General features: G+C 39.1%; 2 protein-coding genes and 1 long non-coding RNA gene across 5 annotated transcripts in view; 2 read left to right on the forward strand and 1 right to left on the reverse strand.

Annotated features, from left to right (window-relative positions):
* Positions 1-14174: 14174 nt before the first annotated feature.
* On the forward strand, positions 14175-16600 carry LOC109499003. The gene is made up of 3 exons (XR_002156101.3): positions 14175-14322; positions 14726-14855; positions 16085-16600. It is a non-coding gene; the product is annotated as an uncharacterized LOC109499003 (long non-coding RNA).
* Positions 16601-17210: 610 nt separating this feature from the next.
* On the forward strand, positions 17211-20360 carry CB1H4orf3 (chromosome B1 C4orf3 homolog). Of its 2 annotated transcripts, none has more exons than XM_003985052.5 (2): positions 17211-17553; positions 18978-20360. In XM_003985052.5, coding segments are annotated over exons 1-2 (207 nt in total). In that variant the 5' UTR covers positions 17211-17347; the 3' UTR covers positions 18979-20360. The 2 variants fall into 2 exon arrangements, with proteins under 2 accessions (XP_003985101.1, XP_006930954.1); XM_006930892.3 differs by having other exon boundaries at positions 17213-17553; positions 18998-20360.
* An 863-nt stretch (positions 20361-21223) lies between these two features.
* The window catches only part of USP53 (ubiquitin specific peptidase 53), a 65743-nt gene continuing 62204 nt past the window's right edge, over positions 21224-24762 (reverse strand). For both annotated transcript variants that reach the window (XM_011281670.4, XM_011281669.4), the window contains one exon: positions 21224-24742. In XM_011281670.4, the coding sequence (XP_011279972.1) occupies positions 23755-24742 (988 nt within the window). In that variant the 3' untranslated portion in view covers positions 21224-23754. The remainder of the gene's footprint in view (positions 24743-24762) is intronic.

Raw genomic sequence — 24762 nt, forward strand, 5'->3', positions numbered from 1 at the left:
GATATCTCTTAAGCTCATAAAAGCATGGCTAGCTTCATGCAGGTGCACCTTGTGCGGGCTCAGAAGGGCCTTGTGTTTGGTTTAACGTGCTGCTGTTACTGTGTTAAAATTCTCAATAAATTTTGAACAAGAAGCTCACATTTTCATATTAAACTGGGTCCTGCAAATTATGTAGCTGGTCCTGTTCCTATGAGCTGACTATGAATAAGTATAAAAGATATTTCCTGTGAGCAAATAGAGACTGGCAGCAAGAGATCCCTGGGAGCCTGAAGAGAAGTGACTGGGTGAGTAAGATAGTTGTCTGGGGTAGAATGTGAATGGGAGGGGGTTTTGTGGGGATCAGAAAGGGAGGAAGTTCACTCTGGATGAATACTTCAAACTGAATGTTTCTTTACCTTCTGCAACTACTTGCTTTCTCTGAACTATAGTATAAGACTGCCATCTACTGGTCAATGACACAAAGTCTTTGAAAGACTTCCAATTCAGGGTCTTTACATTTCAGTGTCCAAAGGATAATCCAGAAAGATTTAACATATTCTGCAGTTTAAAACAATAATTATTAAGGGCTTCCTCAGTTACAGCTTCCAAACTAAAATAATAACAAAGACCTGTCCACTTGAACAATCCCTTACACCTGCTTTTCTTTATTCAACAAAAAACAATTTTTAAAAAGCACTATGCAGCAGGCATCAAATGTTCAATGATGAACACCCATCAGTAGAGATATTTAGGTCATTAAGAGCTTCATCGAATGAATTCAAATGTTCAGGTTCATCTTCGGTCTGAATCAGAACACCTAGAATATCATCATCATCTTGTAGGGGTAGAGTTATACTTTTATATTCAGTGTATGCTAATATGCAAGATGGTATATACCTATGACCTTCAGGCCCAATGACCTACATTCAGCCTATTGGGTAAAGCAGACATTCCTGGAGGATTGACTGGGAAAAAAAGAGTAAGCAAGGCAGTGGCAGAAGATGAAGAAAGTTAGGGGACATGGAACAAATTAATAGTCACCAAAAAAAATTAGTGTCCCAGGGAGGTTCTCATCATAGAATATCTACCCCCACTAAGAATTCTATCAAAATAAAGTATTACCAGAAGCACTCCCTTCTACAATATCTAGATTACCAGAAAGAAAAAAAGGGAATTTAGCATGATGTATAAATTTGTCAAGTCACCAAGGTGTATATCTGAAGCTAATATAGCACTGTGTGTCATCTATACTCAAATTTAAAAAAAGCGGGAGGTGGGGGGGGGGGCTTAAATACCTGTCCCATAATTGCTGGTGAGGGCTGCTGTTAAGGGAGAAGAGTAACAGAAATTTGAAATCTGGAGGAGGAGGAGGAAGTTCTCCCCAGATCTCAGTCCAGTTTAAGGCCACATCACTCAGACTACAGGGGTATAACTGGTTATTTTCAAACAATTCTTATACACTCATTACATTCACTGGAGAAAATACCTGAGAGCCAAAGACTCTGTTTCTTCACTCAAAGACAAACAAAAGTCCAGGGCCTGGCTGAGCCTGGCTGGCTCAGTCAAAAGAGCATGCAACTCTTGATCTTGGGGTCTTGAGTTTGAGTCCCATGTGGGGTGTGGAGATTATAAAATAAAATTAAAACAACAAAAAAACCCAAAAGTCCTTTTAGTGAAGGAGTTTATGCTTAATGCCATTTCTTGGTTTGCTTTAGATAATTTTTTATACAATATATCAAGATTAGCAAGGGTATCAAAGGACATAAATATGACACAGGACTTCTCTTCAACACATCCTTAGAACAGAAAAACCTGAGTGAAGACGGAGCTTATTTCATGTCCCCAATCCCCACTGGCTGTTGGTTCTGTGATTCCATAGCACAATGTGCTCACCAATATCATTATTCTGTATTAAATTTGACTGTCTCTTCTAGTCTGTGAGGTTTGGGAGGGCTAGGATAGAGAGTTATATCTATACTCCACCACACCCCTTTAACACAAAGTAAACTTCAACAATTGCAGTTGAATAAATAAATGGACCTGCTAAAAAGACTCAGCCTCAGCAAGCCAGCCTTCACCATCCGGTGTTCTGAGAACTTATATATGGAAGCTCTACAGAGGGAACCAGTTCTAGTTATTCCTTATATCAAGATAACCTTATTCTGAACCAGGTCACCAGGACCCTGGTCATTTATTAGGCTAGCTGATGCAAGGACAGTCAATCTATAATACTTGAGAGCAGCCTATGAGAATTTTGTCCAAGATCAATAATACTAATTAATTAAACGAGTTAGAGTCTCTCTTGGAAACCTGACTTCAATATGTGGAAAAAGTCATCAGCTAGTAATGATGGGCAAAAGTCCAAAGGCACAGAAGAAAAGGCAGACAACAGAGACCATGAGGCAAAAAGGGTCATGATCGAGTTCTGATAAAAAACTGGATAGAAGAAAAGAGTGTGAAATAGTAGGTTTTTAGAGGTAGAAATGATGAATTCTTGCTTCTGGTGGATGAAAGTATAACTTGTTCACCACAGCATCGTTGGATCCTGGGTGGCCAAGAATACATACTTCTTTAACCAAATATGAACTACGCACCTACTATGTGACAAATATGACATGCGTTTCAGTGGTGAACAAGAGAAATCTATTTTGTTCCCATGGAGCTTGGAATCTAGCTTAGAAGCTTAGAACCTAGAAGTAGAATACTGACATTGAACAAGTAAAAACAACTGTGATACATGTTATAAAGAAGTAGTGTAGATTCTCATAGAAACATGCAACATCTTAGATTATATTTTCCATCGGTCTATTTTTTGCTAAGATGACTGATTACATAGGCCTTCCTGAATTCAAAGAGGCCTAACACACACTTGAGATTCTTTTCATTCTTATTTTCATTTGTAACCATACATGAAAATGCTAGTTCCCAGGGCCTACAAAATCTTCACAATACAAATTTGCTCCAAAATACAAAGAAGAAACTGTAAAATCTAAATAATTGTTTTACTCACAGAATACATTCAGATGCAGTTCAATGCAACTCTTACTACCACAAGTCAACACATATGGTGTTTACAATATGCTAGATGTTGTTCAAAGTGCTTTATAAAAATCAGTTCACGTTAATCCTCACAATTCTATACAATAAGAACTAGTGTTACTATACTCATAAAAGAAGAAACTGAGGCAAAGAATGGTTATATAACTTGGCTAAGGTTAATAGCCAGTAAGTAGCTATACCAGGATTTGAACCTAAGCAGTCTGGTTTTAGAGTCTAGAGGTTCTGGAATCCAGATTCAATTTAATTTGATGTGATTATATAGGCAAATTTTCTTCCAAAATATCATTCAGCAAATATTTATTGAGCATTTATTATATGTAGGTGCTTATCTAGCTGTTAGAGATACAACAGTGAACAACAACAACAAAACCCAAAAATCCCTGTCTTCATGAAGAGGATACAGATAATACACAAGAAGTAAAATATGTGGTATATTAGATGGTATAAATGCTATAGAGAAAAAAAGTCAGGAAGAGGAATGAGGAGGAGTGCCAGGGGTGAGATGGTGGGTACAATTTTAAATAGGGTGTTCAAGGACCATAACCTGAGTAGGTGATGCTTGAGCAATAACTGAAAGAAGTGAGGGAATGTGCCATTCTAAGTGTGCCTTATATGATATTAGGTAGAGTAAGAGTCCTGGGTTTGGATCCTTGGATGCATGACAGTATTAAAATAGCCCTGGAGTTACATTTAGTGACTTTCTGGGATTTGCAATATAAAGGGCCTAACTAGCACATTCTATGAGGGCTCCAAGTTGCTAGCTTAGGAAGAGCAGAATAATGAAACTGAGCATTATTAAAAGAGCCAACAGACTCTGCATTTATTTTGAGCTGGAATTTGTGTAGGAATACTTTGTGAGTTGGAAGTGTTGAAAACTTCATGAACTTTATTCTTCCCAGTTTCTAAAGTTGATACAGTATTCTACTCTGCCTGGGTTAGAACTGATGTAGTATATTCTATAGCTGTTGAGTGGAGTATCCCATATATGTCTATCAGGTCTAATTGATTTATAGAGTTGCTCAAAACGTCTATTTTTTTAAATTTTTATTAAAAGAGAGAGAGAGCAGGGGAGAGGGGCAGAGAGAGAGGGAGAGAGAGGGGGAGACAGAGAGAAAGAGAGAGAGAGAGAGAGAGAGAGAGAGAGAGAGAGAGAGAGAGAGAGAGAATCTCAAGGACGCCCCATGCCTAGCACGGAGCCCAACACAGGGCTGAATCCCATGACACTGGAATCTTGACCTGAGCCAAAATCAAGAGTCAGACACTCAACTGACTGAGCCACCCAGGTGCCCCAAGACCCCTATTTTCATACTGATCATCTGTCTAGATCTTTTACCCATTATTGAAAGTGGGATATGGAAATTTCTTTTTTTTTTAATTTTTTTTTAACATCTATTTATTTTTGAGACAGAGAGACAGAGCATGAATGGGGGAGGGGCAGAGAGAGAGGGAGACACAGAATCGGATGCAGGCTCCAGGCTCTGAGCCATCAGCCCAGAGCCCGACGCAGGGCTCGAACTCAGGGAGTGTGAGATCGTGACCTGAGCTGAAGTCGGATGCTTAACCGACTGAGCCACCCAGGTGCCCCGGGATATGGAAATTTCTAACTAGTATTGTAGAACCATCTATTTCTCCCTTTAATTCTGGCTTTGTATTCTTCATATATTTTGATTAAACATTTGCTTAGTTGTTGTAAACCTCTATTTCCCAGAGTTCTGACAAACTCGTTTCAAATAGTTTCTGCCTATTTTTAAATGTTTCTGGAGGCTTGGCATTGCCTACTCCACCAATTTGAACACGGGTCTCCCAAGGTGACTTTTTGACACAGCTCTCACCAGAGCAAAAAGAAAAAAAAAAAAAAAGTAAATATGTCTTCTAACAGGACATATTTATATATGAACATAAAAACTGACCCTCTCTAGTAGGGGCTTCTCTAGCAGGGGTCATTCCTGCATCTATCTCTTCCATTTCATATCAGCCCCTGAGGAATCATAGAACTCCATGAAAAGTAGTTTGAAAAGCAGTATTATAAGCCATTATACCCCTTCATAGTTATGTGTCTGTTGCTTATGATCTGATGTTAGAAACAGTTAAATGATAATTAATTTGGGGCTAAGTTATCTCTTGCTTATTTTTAAACTTACTTGTTTTCAAAAAACCTTCTTCCCAACTTCTAGTGCATTTTCATTGAGAAAATTTGGAAAATACGAAAAAGCACAGAGAACAAAATGATCTGTGATGCCATCTTCCAGAGATAACTGCTGATGATATGTCAACATTTTTCATGTTTACAAAATAAGTTTAATAATGGTTAACATTATATATATATATATATATATATATATATATATATATATATATATATATAGCAGTTATCACCTTGGCATCCATTTACTTAACACTGTTATTCCATTCAGGCCTATGTTAATATCACTATGTCTACTTTTGGAAGCCTATTATATAATTTTATAAGAGAAGACTTGTCAAGTATTGACTAATCTTTCAATCTCCAACTCAATGCCTGTCCCTCCTACACCTTTCAATGAAACAAAAACAGGTTGATCACTCAGTTGATTAGTATAATGATATTTCTAGGTTGTAGGTTTCAACATCTTTGTCATCTATGCCTACCAATTTAAGCCTTGCCCTACTGAAGTTGTTTTGAAACTTTAAAAAGAAGCAGAATGCCTTCTTTATATTGAAATGAAATCTTTCATGAAACTCTAAAATTTAAATAAACAAAACTGAGCTTTTGTGGTTGAAGTGTGCACATGTGTGAGAAGGTAGGTGGAAGAGGATAGGTAATTTGTTCACAGCCAATCCTGCTCAGACTTCCTAACACCAAAACCATGATGCAGGACCTCAGGACTCTGGGACAGAGTGAACATCACATTGCTCTGCTAAATGTCCTCAGTCAGTACTGCTAATGAATTAAATGACTACTGCACCTAAACCTTTGGCTGCTCAGACAGAGCCTGACACACAGGAGGCATTTAAAGAGTATTTATTGAAATTAAAGACAAGAAATCCAAAAGGGGAGAATGGATTAGTGCATATCCATTACTACCACTGGAAAAAAACCTCAGAAAGCATCCCCACTGAGAGTGGTAGATCAGTAGTGAGATATCTTAGTGGTATCATTATACTATTATGTTAAAACAGAGCTAATTCCACAAGTATTTTTTTTACCAGGATTGTATCAGTGGTTGCAGAACACAACAAAATATAATTGAATAAATATTTAATTTTTCTATGTTCAAGGTACTGTTGAAGGACTGTGAAACTACAAAGCTGGTAAAAAATATAGTTTCCCTTCTAAAGGATACTTAATACTTTAATAGGGGAGAAAATTTATATAACGTTGTGTTATAAAGCAAGCCAGTGTGCCAGACAATATGTCAAGAAAATTTTGACGTTTTTTGAGTTGAAGGTAAAAAAAATTTGGAAAAATGATCAGCCCAGGGGATAGCCTCATCAACAGGTGGTTGCTATACAATGTAGAGGATAATAGCTAATGCAAAAGGAAGGTAAGAAAAGTATGGAAGTAAATACTTTACTGCCTTGATCTTGAGAAGTTAACCCTCTCCCCAAGAAGAAAGCATGGTATATGAAATAGGTGGAGACAAATTAAATGTGAAGTTTTCACAATTGGTATGTTAGAAATACTGAGAATGGAGAAATCAATGTGATTTCTAGAGGGAAACTTTATGAAGTTGGCATTTGAATTGAAAAAGGATGCGGAGGATTAGGATAGAAGGGGAAGTATTACAGGTTAATGAGTACACACATCAAAGGCCAAGAGGAGAACAGTTTCTCTGAGAAAGAAGGAAGATAGCAATCTGGCTACAGCAAAAGGTGTTTGCTGGACACGAGTTTAGCTGAGTAGGGTGGAGACAGACTAATGGTGGGATACATGGATGGGAGCTGCTGAAGGCCAAGATGAAGATAAAAGGGAAGCTGCAACAAATAGCAATTAATTGTGATGACTATACAATGCTCAAAGGAAACAATAATAGAAGTGAACAGCAATGATGGTGGAAAAGAAAAAACAGACAAAATTCCCCAGAAGACAGAGAAATAACTTGGTGTACCAATCCACAGAGTTATTGGAACACTCATTCAATTTGGAAAGGAGACAAAAATGCAATGAAGATAAGAAAGGGGTAACTTAAGAAAAATCCATGTTTTCAGATGACAATTAGCAAAGTATTTATTTATTTATTTATTTATTTATTGTTGGAAAGGTTACTCTATCTATAAAATTAGTTTAACTCCTAGGATAATCATGAGGATGATTTATTATATGGACATACTAACTCAACAGCTGTCTGAAGAAATCTGTATTATCACCTTAGGTTAAAGCATAATTTATCACTCCCTCTTAAGAACTTACTACACTTGAACTTCAGAAGTTTGGAATGTCTTCCTAAAAAATACCTATCTTTGGCCTGATGGTAATGGCATGCTCATACACTATCTTCTCTACCCTAGCTCCAATCAGATTAATTGTGTTGACAGTATTGTGAACATGACGGATCACGGTTGCAGTATAATAACTCATTCTGTAGTTTCTGGTACATATTTTTCATGGACATATCGGGCAGAAAGGTTTAAGGGAAAATGCTAAGCTCCTACCTCACTAACAATGTATCTGAATTTCAGTAAAGTACTTTCTTTGAAATTAAATTGCTTATAATTTAAGGAACATAGTGAATTCTACCACCATACTCCATATTCATTTCTGTCTATCAGGTAGAATAATCAAGAATCACTGGAATTTTTACAGGGGTGAAGTCTGAACAGGTGACAGACTCTTTCCAGTGAATTTAGTCTACATGACTCCTCTCTGTTTGTATTAATTGTTCTCCCAAATGTGACAGACCTTCCTACTCAAGAAATCAGACCCTAGTACCAACATCCTCTCACAGATGAACATGTGACTCTTTGCTAAGGACAAGTTTCAAACCATTTCAGAACTTGTTCAGTTTATGTCAGGCTATTTCTACATTTAGAATTTCAATGATTTTTATCAATCCTATTTCAATAATTAGGAGTAGCTGATTCAATCTTGCCACTGAAAAGAATGCTTCCATCATTATATGGGTAATAGTTCACTTGCCTCCATTAATTTTTGTAAAGTTTCAGTGTCACTATGATCAGGGTCTTTTCCAACCTATTACCAGCCTATAATCTGGGCTACATCACACAGTCTAGCTAATTTTCAGATAATAGTCTTCTCATTCCCCAAAGCCACAAAGCAAAAGGACAATGGTATTTTTCTTTAAGGTAGCAGACTATGTTTGTCTCTATTACTGGGTAATTGATTTGGAGGCAAATTAAAGCAAGTGTAGGCATCTGTAGAACAGCATTAAAAATGCTGGATTTGTGGGGCGCCTGGGTGGCTCAGTCAATTGAGCACCCGACTCAGGTCATGATCTCACACTCCGTGAGTTCAAGCCCCGCGTGGGGCTCTGTGCTGACAGCTCAGAGCCTGGAGCCTGTTTCAGATTCTGTGTCTCCCTCTCTCTCTGACCCTCCCCCGTTCATGCTCTCTCTCTGACTCAAAAATAAATAAACGTTAAATGCTGGATTTGGAATCAATTTTAGGCTTTATAATTTTTTTTTAGTAACTGTAGACTCTGTACCCCTTTTGTGTCTCACTTTCTAATTCTGTAAAATGGAGTAATCACAGCTTCAAAGAGGTTTTATCAAGATTTAGTGGCACACAGCCATACCTTCATTCATACTGCACGAAGAGAACCACTAATACATACCTGCATTTTCTGAACAACCCAAGATTCATAACATGACAGGGGAGAAAATATTTAAAATGGGAGCCACCAGGGAAAATCCAGGCAGTATAGTGAAGGAGTTCAGAGCATGTCACCCCAAAATACGCTGTCTTAGCATATTGATTATTTTAAGTTAAAGGAGCTTGAGAAACAGCAGGTACAAGAGGGGCACTCTGACCTTCCTTATTCTTCCTGGCAGGAGATAAAACTCCCATGTCAAAGATCCCCTCCCTCTACCAGGAGGAAGAAAATCATTCCCCTCACCAGAGATGGGGAATCACGCTGAGAAATCTGTACAAACAAGACTTGTTACACTAATGCTTATCCTCCTAGTCATTTCTCCACAGTTTACTACCCCTGGCCCAAACTCCTTGGCCTTACTTGGTTCTTTGTCTAAAAGATATAAAAGCGTTCTGTTCTGGTCACTTCTTCAAGTCTTCATTCTCTTGTGAAGGTTGTCATGTACATGTAAAAAAATAATAATAATAAAACTTATATGCCTTTCTCCTGTTGATCTTGTTTTTCTTTCTTTCTTTCTTTTTCTTTTCTTTCTTTCTTTCTTTCCTTTCTGAGAGAGAGAGAGAGACAGAGAGACAGAGAGACAGAGACAGAGAGAGAGAGAGTGCATGCAAGAGGGGGAACGGAGCAGAGGGAAAGAGAGAGAAGCAAGCAGGCTCCACATTCAGGTCAGCCTGGAGCCCAGCTTGAAGCTTGATCCCATGACCATGAGATCATGACTGGAGCCAAAATCGAGTCCAATGCTCAACTGACTGAGCCACCCAGGTGCCCCCCTCCTGTTAAACTTTCTTATGTCAGTTTAACTTTTAGGCCCTGCTGGAGACACAAAGAGGGTAGGTAGAGGAGCATTTTTCCTTACCTACAGTTTTGCTGACAAGGATGGGATGTCACTGGTTGCACACTGCTCACTCCAGGGCCACTGCAGCTGAGAGATCCTGGGATCTCTGACACAGCCAGCACAAGGTAAGAATTCTTACCAGTTAGTCTCCTGGATCTCTGCCTGCAAGATCCAATCCAACAAAAGTATTAAGAGTCTCTCCTCATGTTTTACCTTTTCCAAATTTAGATTAGCAGAAGAAAACACTGGTGTGAACTAGTTCTTTAGGCAGTGATTTGATATTTTCTGTTATGAGTATTCTTGTTTTTGATTTCCAACAGCCGTTAAAAAAAAAAAAAGGAAACAATCTCTCTAGACCCTGCACCCTCAGAGGGTTCACTCCCTTCTCCCCTTCTGTGGGGCAATACCCTCCTGATAGGGTCAACTAACCCCAAGGTGCACCCCAGAGCTCACCATCAACCTCATAGCAGAGGATCAGGAACTGGTTCTTAATTGACACTGATGTGACTTTACCATCTGTTCAGAGGATTTTATCTCTACCTGTCACCTCTGACTCTATTCAAGCTTTCAGTCTCTGGGCAACCTATTTCACTGTCTATATCCTAGGCCTCCCGGATACCTTTAGGGCCTCTTAACATCCATCATGCCTTTCTGTTTTCTGACTCCTCCCCAGCAAATCTCTTAGGTAGAAATTTGTTATGTAAATTTAATGCCACCATACAGTGTAATGAGAAATGTGTTTTTATTTTCCTGCATCTGACCAAACAGCAAACTTTTTTACCCTAATGGAAACCCATCTCAACTGAAAATCTTCTGAAGAAGATGCAATCTTAAAAGATATCCCAACTAGCACCCAGGCCTCACATGCAAATGAGGTTGAATTGTTACAGCAACAGAGTTGTGCATATTACTGGAAAAGGAGCAAACTTCCCCCACGTGTAGCCCAGTGCTGCCCTCGTTAGTGCCCTCGTTAGTGCGCAGTGAGGCACTGAACCTACTCTCTTTGACAGCAGGATATTCTCACTTCCTCACTTTGTAACACTACAATCTTACCAGTAAAGAAAGAGGGAAACTGGATTCAGACTGGATTCAAATCTATTAATTTAAAGAACATCTGAGAGCCATTAATGCCTTTGTAATTCCTCATCACTCCAGGGTCCCTAATTCAGCTACCATTCTTATCTCAATTCCTGCTGACCCAGCCTGATTTACAGTAATTAACCTCTGCTCGGCTTTCTTTTCAACTCCATTGCACCCTAACTCACAATTCCTCTTTGTATTTACATTTAGAGAGAGACAATTAACATAGACTGGTATACCTCAGGGACGTTGCAAGTTTCCCTCAATATTTTCCCAAGTCCCTAACGCCAGGGTAGATTCCAAGGCTCTACTCTTGTTCAGTATGTTTATGATCTTTTACTTTGTAACCAAACTAAGCAGCATGCTCTTATAGTAGCTGAAAGAGGCCATAAATCCTCTTAAACTAAACTTATAGGGGTACAAACAACTGTTACCTACTAAGGACATGAGATACCTCAAGTCATTCAAAAGCTCACTCTCAAATGCCTTGAGTCAGTTTTGCCCATCCCTCTCCCACAAATGAAAAAACAGCTACGTAAATTTCTAGAGGCAGCTGGCTACTGCCACAAATGAATTCCTAACTTTGCTGCCCTGGCTAAATCTTTAGAAGCCTCCTCCTGGATACTACTTCAGAGCTCATTTCCGGGCCCTCATTAACCTCCTTGGAAGGCGTAAAATTAGCACTGTGAACACCCACAATTCTCAGCTACCTAATTTTTTTTTTTAACGTTTATTTATTTTTGAGACAGAGAGAGACAGAGCATGAACGGGGGAGGGGCAGAGAGAGAGGGAGACACAGAATCGGAAACAGGCTCCAGGCTCCAAGCCATCAGCCCAGAGCCCAACGCGGGGCTCGAACTCACGGACCGCGAGATCGTGACCTGAGCTGAAGTCGTACGCTTAACCGACTGTGCCACCCAGGCGCCCCTCAGTTACCTAATTTTGACAACCTTTTTTTTTTGTTCCTATAGTGCCACAAAAATACTGGGATTGCTATGGGAATTCCAGGAAAATCTTTGCCTCTCAGGTAAGACCTTCCTGTCAGCTGGATCCTGTGACAGCAGGCATGCCCTCATGCCTGTGTGCGGTAGCCACAGCTGCCTCCCTAACTGATAAAGCCAGTTCCCTGAGATCAGGCTCCCCATTCACCTCTATGTTCCTTTATGTTCATAAGACACCACACCTCTCTACGTGGTGGCCTCTATTATCCAACCCTTCTTTCATCTTCCATCACTGTAACACTTTAAATCTGACTACTCTATTATCCCTTCCTTGATAATGGAGAACATCACTCCATTCCACAGAATTACTTTACAAATATAGAAATTGTCTCAGGGTACCTGGGTGGCTCAGTCGGTTGAGCAGCCAATTGGTTTTGGCTCAGGTCATGATCCCAGTGTTGGCAGATCAAGCCCAGCATTGGGCTCCGTGCTGAGTGTGGAGCCTGCTTCAGATTTTCTCTCTTTCCCTGTGCCCCTCTCCCCTACTCACATGCTCACACACTCTCTCTCTAAAACACAAAAACAAAAATTATCTGAAAGCCATGAGAGGATCTCTTAGATACCACCCCCTTTACACAACCGAGACTTAAGTTCTATTTTGTGATTGTTCCTACAGAGGAAATTTCTGGGGAAACATAATAACTGGCTGTGCCATAGTTTCCCCACATAAAACATCTGAGGCACACTCTCTGCCCACTGTAAAGTTAGTTAGCCCAAGGTGCTAAACTCATCAGGCTGTTGACACAATCTGGAAATCCTGTGGATTCTTAACCTCTCTTGCTGGTACTCCTCTCGCCAATGGGCATATAATTGCTGCCCTATACATGCTATTCACTTCCCTGCTAAAATTGATATTGTTGGCTGTGTAGCCATACTAAGGAGACAGATATTGTATCTCTAGGGAATAGCAGGGCTGACAAGGCTGCTACCTTTGCAGCCCCAAATAGAACCCCTTTTCTTTTTCCACCCAATTTAAAACCCTGCTTTTATCCCTGACTGACAGTATTAACCATTCAGGCAAATACCCCACAATTTGAAAAAGACAAATGGATACAAAAGAGTGCCAAACAATTAGATTATACATTGGGTCAAACAGACTTCCTGTGGTCCCCTTTCTTTTGACCTTTTGGCTTACACTCATCTCCCATCAGATGGGACATACGGGTAGATGGGAGATACTTAAGGAGTTAAAAGAGAATTGGTTCTTCCCTGGCATCCACAAAATTTCTGGCCAAATTATTTCTCAGTGTACTACTTACAAATCTCACCAAATTTCTGGAGGAAACCAACGTACCTCAGGAAATCCTCCAAGACCCACATTGTCCCTTGTGAAACCCCACAATGGATTCCACAGATTTATCTCCAGTGTCAGGCTATTCCCACTATTTGGTTATGTCTGTATACTTAGTGGGTGGACTGAATACTATCCAGCTAGAAGTACCAATGCCACAGCAATGGTGAAGAATTCATAACTGAGAGTATTCCTTGTTTTGGCATTCTTTATGGATTGGGTCAGATAAAGGGTCTAATTTTACAGCAGAAATTAACCACTTTCTTGCAAAAACTTTGGGTACTCATTAAAATTTCACACTTTGTGCCATCCTTAATCCTCAAGGCAAAGTGAATATAAAAATCCAGATGTCAAAAGGACTTTAGAAAAAGTCTGTTAAGAAACTGGACTTAATGGCCAGAAGCATTACCTCTGGCCCTTATAAAAATCTGGAATACTCCAAAGGGAAGACATTATTAACATCTTTAGAAATAATGTTTACTCACTTTATTCCTACTAGCATCCCTAAACCTTCTATTTCTGGATTGAGTGAACATTATAGGGGCTTAAGTGAAAAATTCAATGCTATTGATGTGATATGGGCCAGGAGTGAAAGATCAAGAAAGATTTCTTGAGATGGTACAAAAAAAGTGTTTTTATTATACCATGGTACAGGACCTGGGGGCAGAAGAGCTGCAATGTGACTGTGAGAAGTGATTATACTTTAAATTGGGGGGGAGGGGGCAGAGATAAAGGAAGTTTCCAAAAGGATTTTCATATCTTAAAGAAGACTTATAGGATTGTACAGGTCGGGCCAATGTCACGCTAAGGTTGCTTTTTGCCTGTAGCAAAGCATTAACTTAAGGCAGCTGTGAGTTCCTGAGAAATGTCATATACTCTGCCTGCCTCAAGTATTTTCAATGGGCTGCAAGTTCTAAGGAGATTTCATTTTATCTGCATTTCTTTTGCCTTTGTTCTCCACATCACCATGACTAGCTATATACAAGAACTAACTAGTTTAATTGGAGGATATCATCAGCAAGTTACAATGGCATGGCCTCTGCTGACTGGCCATCCCTTTTGACCAGAAGATTAGATGTACATCAAGGCTTTTAGAAGAAAGCATTGTCACCTCACTGAGAAGACCATTATGATGTACTGGTAACCACTCACACTGCTATCAAAATAAAAGAAAAACCCTCCTAGACTCACACAAACCATGCCAAGTTAGACCAGGATTAGCACTCCCAGGACAACTGGAAGACCACCCCTTAAGTTGACCTTAAGGTAAGGATCTCCCGGGCAAATTCCCAGGCACCAGAAACAGACAGAATCACCAAGTACACAGCTTTTCCCAAGGTCTCAGATCAAGAAACATTCACTTCCACCTATTTTCTCCCCCAATGGGTCTCCCTACTCCCAAAGGGAAATTTTAAAAGATCTTCCTTTTAACAAAGCCTCCCCCTTCTTTAGCCATTTATTAAAAGGCTGGCTGGAGATTGCTTGTCTCAATCTATCCCATTTTCACCCTGATCCTCCATTATGGGCTCTCTTTCCAGCTGGTGTCTCACTTACTAGCCCTTACTGTTTTCTCAGCAAGTTATGCACAGACCTGACACACCCTAAACCACTTTTCAAACCCTGGCCACATTAACTAATCAATCTGATTGCCGATTATATCAACATCTAGATCACGCAAAAGAACTTGAAATTAATTTTTATTCCTGCCAATAAGACCAACTGGTGGACCAACTCTGGAAAATGGATGCATGACAGGGTATGGCATCCATGACGAGAAAAACACATCACTTCTCTTTTTGGTGAGTAAATTGTACACGGGAGAGCCTCTACAGAAGCTCAAGGACCATCCTTTGTTCAAAGACATTAGAAGGGATCGCTCCCCCCTTAGCATTGAAAACTGTGATGGTACTGGGCTTTTCCCACCTGACATACCAAGACAATATTACAATCAAACCTTGTGGTGCACTTCCACAGGTAGCATCCTCAAGCCTCTCGTGAAGGTCAGAAATGGTCTCAATACTTACTGACTCTTACAGTACAGACCCTTGCCAAACCACCAGATATTACAGCTGGCTCACAAGCCACCCTTGCATGACCTGGGAGCAGCTGAGCTGCCAAAGGCCAAAGATTACATATGGGGAGACCAAAACATTGCACTAACTTGGTCAGGTAACAAGACCAAGCCTTACAGCGGCCAAGGCCTAACTGCAGGTCTCCTACATCAGATATTTCACAACCTGTTCTGCACCTATGGACTGACAAGGATACACGGAAGACAAAGATGTGCAGATAACAACATGACAGGTGACAAGATACACCAAACCCCAATTTAGTAAGTCACAAGTTTCATTGTGACCTTAGCCATGAACAGTACTGTTTTTTTTTTTTTAATCTTATGTGATGATAAGGTATATACAGAGTTCCACCTAGACGGCCAAGATGATGGGGCCTCAGATTCCTGATGCCGTCATCAGGTACTCCACCTTAAATGCCAGCCAAATTACAAACTTGGGTTCCTTTGGTCATAAAGTAGTGCCACATAAATATACTAGACAAGATGTTACAGAATACTGGCTTGTGTATCACAATTCTAAGTTTTTTCTCAATACTGAGCTCCCTTTTCCCAGGCTTTGGAACTTGAGTTGGAAAAGATAGCTCTAAATCTTTCCATAGTAACAGAACAAGAGTTTAGTTATCACTACACAAACACTGGAAGCCATTCTACCAGAAGTTAGCAGTTTAGGCTCTATTGTGCTCCAAAGTAGCCTTCCCCTACACACACTGACAGCCCAAAAGGAGGAGCTTCGTCACTGGCGAAGGAGGCTGCTTCTGTGTAAATTGCTTGAGACAAACAGTCTCCAGAGCTGCACACTCTCGGTCAGACAAATGAGGTTCAGCCATTCTATACGAGGGACCTATTCCGAGGCATGGGAGACTGATTTAACAGGATATGGGGAAGTGTGCTTAGATTTGTTATTTCTTGTTTATTCATCCTTATTCTAATTTGTGCTCTTCTTTCCCTTTGCAGATAGACTCTTGGCTGCTAATCCAATTCTTCCTTCCAGTGCCACAAATTCAGCTTTTTAAGAAACTTTCAGAGGAAATGAAGGAGTTCAGAGCATGTCACCCCAAAATATGCTGTCTTAGCATATTGATTATTTTAAGTTAAAGGAGCTTGAGGAACAGCAGGTACAAGAGGGGCACTCTGACCTTCCTTATTCTTCCTGGCAGGAGATAAAACTCCCATGTCAAAGATCCCCTCCCTCTACCAGGAGGAAGAAAATCATTCCCCTCACCAGAGATGGGGAATCACGCTGAGAAATCTGTACAAACAAGACTTGTTACACTAATGCTTATCCTCCTAGTCGTTTCTCCACAGTTTACTACCCCTGGCCCAAACTCCTTGGCCTTACTTGGTTCTTTGTCTAAAAGATATAAAAGCGTTCTGTTCTGGTCACTTCTTCAAGTCTTCATTCTCTTGTGAAGGTTGTCATGTACATGTAAAAAAATAATAATAATAAAACTTGTATGCCTTTCTCCTGTTTATCTGTCTTATGTCAGTTTAATTTTTAGGCCCTGCTGGAGACCCAAAGAGGGTAAGTAGAGGAGAATCTTTCCTCACCGACAATGGTCAATAATTTTCGTTCTGCTAGCACAGTAATCTCGCAGGGGATCACATTCCCAAACCTTTGGGTTATTCTTATATTCACTCCCATGAGATACATGCAAAATTCTCATGATTTGCTCTCTGGCCCCCTTAGAAACTCACGCTTGTAATTACGACTTCCATCTCAGTATAGTGTTTCAGGATTAAATAAAGTAAGTGGAACGTGCTATATACACAAAACCCATCAGAGGGGGCCCCAAAACCTTGGCATATGGACCCATGCAGGGATAAGAAAAGGCGACCGTGGGGAGTTCCAGGACGGAATCCATCACCTGACAGGAATGGGACGTGAGGGTGACTTCCGGTCCGGCCAGAGAGTTTTTCTTTTAGCGAAACTTGTTTCACCAGTTTTCCCCGAGGGCGCAGCAGGGCGGAGCGGGCGGGCCCTCTTACTCCGCTTCCGGGTGGAGGCCCAGCTGCCTGCTGGCAGTCACGGAGACAGCGGACCGCCGGGCGGCGCCTGCGCGCTAGAAGAGGAGGGTGCGCGGGGGCCCTTTTCCGGGAGCGGGGAGCGCGCATGCGTAGGCAGCCAGACTGCGGCCAGTTTAAGGCCAGGTGAACGCGGAAGTACGGTACGTGAGGGTTTTCCAGCTGTTCTGACTGCGGCCGGGTGACGGGTGCGAGATGCAGGCGGGCGCGGCGCCTGAAGATGGTCGAGACGGTCCCCGGGAGCGGCTAGCCTTGGGTGAAGCTGGGAGGCAGCAGCAGAATCATGAAGTGCGGTCTCAATCGAGGGCAGAACGGTTTCCAAAACATTCCTACTGGTTGGATCTCTGGCTCTTCATCCTCTTTGACCTGGTGTTATTTATCTTCGTGTATCTTTTACCCTGGTGAGTACTCTGAATACAACGTTGAACTGGTAGGGAGGTTACCACTACTCCTTTTGGGGGTAGGCAAGGTAACTGAATTACAGAGAGTATGGTATGTCCAAGGTAATAACGTAGCTGGTGAGTGGCAGGGTCGGTGGGTGGGTGGGGAGATTGGAATAAGGCTGGAATGAAAATGTTCTTCCTTGGCACCTCAGTGAGGGTCTTCAAAGAGGTAGAAACTTGGCTCCATGATTTTTTTTCTCATGTTATGGAGTGAAACCAGCTGGGTTTGAGTTCCTGCACCACCACAAAGAAATCAGAGAAGTTATTTAGCTTCTCTGAGCTTTATTTTTCCATTTACCATTTGGAACCATAGGTGTGGAATGAAGATTAAATGAGATAGTAATTTATCTAAAACCGATTTGCATTTTCCCTGGCAGCAGTAAGCGCTCCACTGAAGCTACTGTTCCTATACTACAGTTGGGCCATGAGTAGGCCACGTAGGTATCTCAAACAGGTCCAAACCTGAACTCTTAATAACTTACTACAAAAAAATGCACTTTTGTGCCGCCATTTCAGTAAGTAATTTTTTTCACTCAGTACTCCTCCCAGAACCCTGAGGCTCTTTGACTCTCCTCTCTCTTGTATACACACCCACACAGCCCCAAACACCAAATTCTGTAGGTTCCACTTGCAAAATCCTTGCTCTGCATTTTCCTTGCTACTCAGTCTGAAAAGACAATTTTGGAAGGGGAGAAGGAAAGGAAATGTAGAGAAGGAGTAGGGGAGCAGAACAAGAAAAGGACACAGGATTGAGTTGATGAGGGAAAAGTTCAGGAGAGAAGCAGTGACCTGAAGATAGAGCCTGTGGAAGAAAAGCAGGGCAGCTCATTTAGACATTGAGGAGCTTTCTTGGAGTTTGGGGTTGTTTTCTCACCAGGAGTTAACCTCTCTCAGTCATGCTTATGAATTTGCAAGCCTTGATAGGCAATTTTATCTTCTTTCCCCACCCCCAAATTGTGGCAAAGATTTGGGCATAAGGTCATTGTATTTAAGGCCCTATCGCTGCTGAGTTGCTGGATAGTGTGGTAAATTAGAAGGCAGAGGTTTGAGTGGGGTGAATGGAAGAATTGGGTATTTCTATAAAATCCTCTGCCAAGCCATTTATAGAGTTTCCACTCTCCTCTACTTCCCCTCCTGTTTTGGGTAGAGACTGATACCTCAAATATAGTGATTTCTTTTTTTTTAAGTTTTCATTCCTGGGTAGAAAATGGAAGCCTTAGGAGAAATAGTCCAGGCCTTTTTTTTTTTTTTTTTTTTTTCTCTGTCTCATCAATACGTAAATCATTTAGGAATGTGCAAGTGACTGAGACAACCTAGATTTTCAAATATTAGGGTATTAAAATGGGAAGGAGACATTGTTGATAAGTATTTGGTTTTTACAGAATGGTTTGCCTATGTCTAGATTAAGAAGTTGGTTCCTGGAGTGAATTCTGAAAATGACTACAAACCTCTTGGAGAAGAAAGGATTGTGCAACAGAACTTCAAACTCTAAGCGACTTTTCTTTCATTTTACATACTCTTCATTTTGGGGACTACATAAAATGGGTGATGATCTCACCCATTCATATAGCTAAGTTCTTAAACTATACTCTGATTGATGTTTAAAAACTTTTTAAACATGTGATGGCTTTACAGGGGCTGAATATTGAAATATTTATATGTAAGGGTTTATTGTATCCATTAAGAAATACAGTACTGTCTAGCCTATAACATCTTAAGGGTTAGCTAGGGTTTCATATGATGCAAAAATGATGAAATATTAAGGTGAAGTATTTAAAAATAAATTACTGAAAAGCAAGGGAAGGATTTTGAGAAAAAGGAGTTAAGAGTGTACAGAAAATGCAGGCCCACGATATATTGGCTGTAAGTACCAGTTTAATTTTAGATTAAGTGGTCCTCTGTTATGGTTGCCAGTTTGATACAAGTGCAGGGAAAGTATGTAATATCCAACATTGGAAATCTAGAGTGCATGTCCTCTCACCTGGATGCTTTCTGCCATTCATTCCCTTTTAGGCTTTTGAACTTCCCTAAAATAAGACTGTGTTTCCAACCTATTTTTTGTTGTTGTGGTTGCATTAAGAATTCTTGTGGCCTGAACATGTTTTTTAAAAATGTTTGTACATTAAATACGTCAGCAAAGTCAGCATATTTACTCATTTCAACAAATATTTGAGCACTTAACTCTGGGCCAGGTACAGCGGTGAGCAAAAGAGACAAAAAAAATCCTTGCCTTCATGGAGCTTACATTCTCTTACTTATCTAAATGTTAACAAGAATGTACATTCTAGGAGGATCAGAATTTTATTTAATCAGAAAGTCACACTCCCAAAACAGCTACTAAAAGCCCTTCAGAAGCCATTCCTATTATCTAACAGATACTCCTTTATGTAACGTTAGAAATGGGCTCTTGTTGAAATTGGTGACATCTGATACATGTGTATTGCCTCAGTATTTTGAGGATATTCCCTTCCCTTAGAAACAAGGCATAGATCTGGTAAACTCTACATCCTCTCCCTTTTAGAATGGCAGTTAAGAGTGAAATCTGGGACTGGTTTTGGGAGATTTTAATTGCCTGTTGCTGACTATGAGGTTAATAATTACGCCTTCGGGATATTGTTGCATCTGCATGGAGAGAACCTTTTATACAAAGGTTGAAGCATCTAAAGAAACACAGAACTGGGATTTCATTGAGCATACCAAATGTGAACGATTTTTCTGCTGCTTGCTAATAATTTTGTCCAATAAACGTTTATTACATAATTAAATTTGGTCTGATTTGGACTTTGCATTTGTTTAAACAAATTACTTGATAGTATTATTTTGAGAGGATTAACAGTTACCATGTAGCTTAATGGTAGGTTACACACACAGATTTATAATCCTTACTACCTTTCTGAGCCTAAAATCTGAGCCCAGTACCACAACTATTAGATATTCTGAAAATTCTGATAGAGGGAAGGCAGTAAAGTCCTAGTGTTGTGACATGACTATAAATGGTATACAAAAATGGTGGCAGCATGAGGGTTGAATCTTTTCTATAGCTGATGAATAAGAAATTATGCCTACCACTGAACTGTGCCATCTCTAGTACAGTGGCTGCTTACAGTACCCACACCTGAAGGCTAAGTGGGTAAAAAGGGAAACGGGTAAGGCTAAAGGATGAATGGGGCACCAAGAAAAGTTGGCAAACTTGCTAAGACAAAAACAAAGACATTCAAAGAATAACATTAATGTGATTTTAATCTGATAGATTCCTTTATAAATTTCAAAAACTTAATTTCATATAAACCAAATGATTATTTTAATAATCATCTGAAATGAACTAGCTGACTAGCAATTGTGAGGAAATCATTAGGAGTCCATTAACCTGAAAATTTGCAATAGAAACTTCTTCTCCATGCTATCTAGTCCCTAAATGGCATGGGAATACATTCAGAGACTACAGGATATTTAGAGTCATTGAGGTTACTTAATATAAATTATGTTCCAGGACAAGGGTCATCAAACAATGGCCAATGGGCCAAATCTAGGCCACTACTCAGGCCTGTGAGCTAAGAATGATTTTTACATTTTAAAATGGTTGAAAAAAATTAAAAAATTTCATATGAGAATTATATGAAATCCAAGCTTCAATATCAATAAAGTTTTATTGGAACACAAACATGCCATTCATTTACATACCATTTAGGGCTGCTTTACTTCTTTAACCAGTGGCAGAGTTGAGTAGTTTGTTACAAAGACCCTATGGTCCACAAAGACCAAATTATTTACTATCTGGGTCTTTACAGAAAGTTTGCCAACTCCAATAGGAGCCCAGCTTTAGACTTCACTACAGTTACATTCTTAGGAGCCTCCAGTGATAACACTTTATGATTAGTGATATTCCAAGTACCCTGAACTTTAAGTTGACTTACATTTCTCGTAAAATAATAATCAACATGGGGGAAATGCACAGAATGTTAATGAATGCACAACGTGTTCATAAATGCACAGAAAAGTCCAACCATGTTAACTTAAAAATCGGTTTATCTTTAAAAAAAATGCTGAACCAGAAAAAAACTGATTTCACAGAAAAATAGAACAGTCTGAAGATATGTATTTTGAACATTATAACAATTATTGGTTGCATTATTTCAGAAGTTATAATTTTATAACCAGAAGAAAACATCTATAAAAATTAGATACCCTAGCAGTAAAAATTTTACATGTGAATGATTAGTTAGTAATTATGTATTCAAATCTATATTTGGAGTGTTGAATCAACAAAAACAGTTCTAGTTTGTTAGTACTATGACAATTCAGGTGGTTTCAACTGAATAGTACTTTAAAAAGAGCCAAAATTAGATGCTGCAACTCATCTGAGTTGAAAATACAAATCTATGAGACTGCTGTTAAATATCAGAAATATGTTTATGTTTCAAATAATACATTTAAAATAAAAGCTACACAAAGTTTTTGAAAGATATTAAAAATACTTGAAGTCCATTTTCTAGTATTTTACAATGTTATAAAAGCAGTAATTAAATACATTTCAAATACAACTTAAAAAACTTTACAGTATTTACAAACCCTCCATACTAAAAGTTATGTTAAAAATAAGCTTTCTTAAAAGATAAAGTTTAACATAGTTCATATTCAAGTATTTCTAAAGTAAGAGAATATAGAGTAATAATCACCTACATTTACAGTTACGCTATTTAAAAACTTCTCTAGGTTTGATAACTGGGTGCAGTTATGTTTTTACAAGCAATTATTTTACATTTATCTAGAAATACTCATTTTAAATCATTTACATTTTGCAATATTTTAACAGTTTAAGGAATTGGTCAAAATGTTAAATTTATTCATCAGTTTACAGAATTAAGTTATATGTATAAAGTTTATTAATGAATGTAAGAAAAATTTTAATTATGTAATTCTTTATTTTCTTAAGTGGACAATACAAAAACTCCTAAACCACAATAAGTTTACCAACTTAGTACAAAATAAAATGACAACTAATGAAATAAGGCAATTAAAGTAACTTATAAGGTCATCCTGATAATGGAAATCTTTATTTTTAAAATAAAGCCCTCTCCATGAAAGTAGTTAGGGTAAAATGACTATCCGTTTAGAGTAGAAAAGTGGGAGAGCTGCTCAAATTAATACATTTCATTAAAATTAAACCCTCTATGAAAGGCAGCAATTGAACCTGGAAACCCAAAAATATTTTCAGATTCAAGAATCTGAAGATCACTAAAATGGGTTGACAACCTATAAAGATGTAAGGTTACAGCAGGGGAAATTTAGGCAGTCACAGTGAGATTCCCAATAAGAGGGCCCTAACTTAATTCCTAACACTGGTTATTAGCAGCCCAATGTAAACCAAACCAAAATAAAACCTTTCACATTTCATATAAAGTTAGAAAAAGTGTTAACAAATAAATATACTAAAGTTAAGAATTTCACTTATTTTTAGTTTACATGGCTGAAATAAGTTTATGAATACATACAACAAAGGCCTAATTTATGTTAACTAGGCATTCTGTAGATAAAAGTTCTAGGAGCAAAATTAAGTTTCTTCTCTTCTGACCTTAAGAATTTAATTTAAAAATTGCTTTATCATTAAGGCTTTTTTTTTTCTTTTTCAAATGCTATCAATTTCATGGGTTATTTTTTAAGACACTTAAAGGGATTGCATGTAATAGACTATCACAGAAGTCAAAAACAAATGGGTGAAGCCCTCTTTTGGTTCCTTACCCATTAGAAAGTGCTTCTTAGTAAAGCAAATACTGCTTTGACTACACAAACTATGTTATCACCTGGTATTTTTCCATTAGCATAGTTTATCAATCTGCATATGTGAATATTGGTTAGTTTAATACTTATGGGTCTGTTAGCCACACATAAAGGAACAAAGTACATTTTTATTCAATTGCAGCAGTGACTTTTTGCATACCCCCCAATTTTCTATTTTGCAGGCACGCCAAGGCTATTCAAAGGGAATTTCTAAAATATCCAATAAGTTGATCACAAAATAAAAAATATATATAGAAAGTTAAAGCGATTAATGACTTTAAAAATGCCATGGTTTTAATTTCATGTATTACCAGGTTTGGTCAGTCAATTCCTATTATTTTTAATGGCCTCTGAGAAGTATAAGCTTACCAGTTTCATCATTTATCTACTACAATGTATACTAGGTTTATATCTTTGCTCAGAAGGGCAGTTTGAACCAAGACTATTGTGTAACACCGGTCCTAGCCCTCTTGCACTCTGGGATAGCGAATTATCATTACAAAAACCACTGCTCTCCGGAACATAGAGCTTGGGTCTCTGATGGTATTTCAGTCTGTATGTATCAGTCATGCAGCTATCAACTGAAAAATAGGTAGTTAATGAAATGGTCTCATTTGGACAAGTAGAACTAGAATCTATTTCTGGTTGGCAAAACTCATCAACAACTGTACCCAAGTCTGCCTGAAAATCTTTAGTTGAGGAGCCGGACAGGTAGTTTGGTGTGTTGCCAACATGCTCTTTTACTTGAAATGTTTCCTTAAGTCTTTCATCATTCATGTATGTACCCACTTCTGAACCTGGTTCTGGATCCAGACTTAAACTGTGCTTTGGAAGACTAAAAGAATTAGCTTTAAATGTCTCTGTAAGTTTGACATTATGTGTGGAACCATTTTTCTCTGACTGTGGCACACTGGTTATAGCATATTTCTTTGGTGGCAAAGGAGGCGGATTATGGCTAACAAGGTTTGGCATCTGACCATCAGATCTGCAGGCTGACTGAATTATATGTTCCCTGGATAGAGACTTCTCAGAGGAACACTGTTCCATCATAGTTTGCTGCTCGATGAGGGGAGCAGTTTCTGGCTTTAACCCGACAGGTCTCATGTGTGAGGACCACAGAGAAGATGGTAAGACTATTTCGTTACTGTTCATTATCTTTCCAGAAGCAGAATTATCATCAATGTGAAGAAGTAAACCTGTTCTCTCAGAATTTTCTGTATTAAGCCACTCAGAAAATTTGCATTCACTTGATGTTTCAAGTTTCTGTTCATTTGACTGGTGGATATGCTCTCTTGCTGCAGTGTCCTTCAGTATCTGGGGACCTGACGAAGGGAACAACTTTCCATTCGTTTCATGTATAATATGTGACCTGAAACATAAAAGCAAAGC

The sequence above is a fragment of the Felis catus genome, chromosome B1 (genome assembly GCF_018350175.1).
Source record: "Felis catus isolate Fca126 chromosome B1, F.catus_Fca126_mat1.0, whole genome shotgun sequence".
Lineage (NCBI taxonomy): Eukaryota > Metazoa > Chordata > Mammalia > Carnivora > Felidae > Felis > Felis catus.

Bases quoted from the DNA above. Each gene is read 5' to 3' on its own strand.
- CB1H4orf3 (XM_003985052.5), top strand. From the start codon at position 17,348: ATGCAGGCGGGCGCGGCGCCTGAAGATGGTCGAGACGGTCCCCGGGAG.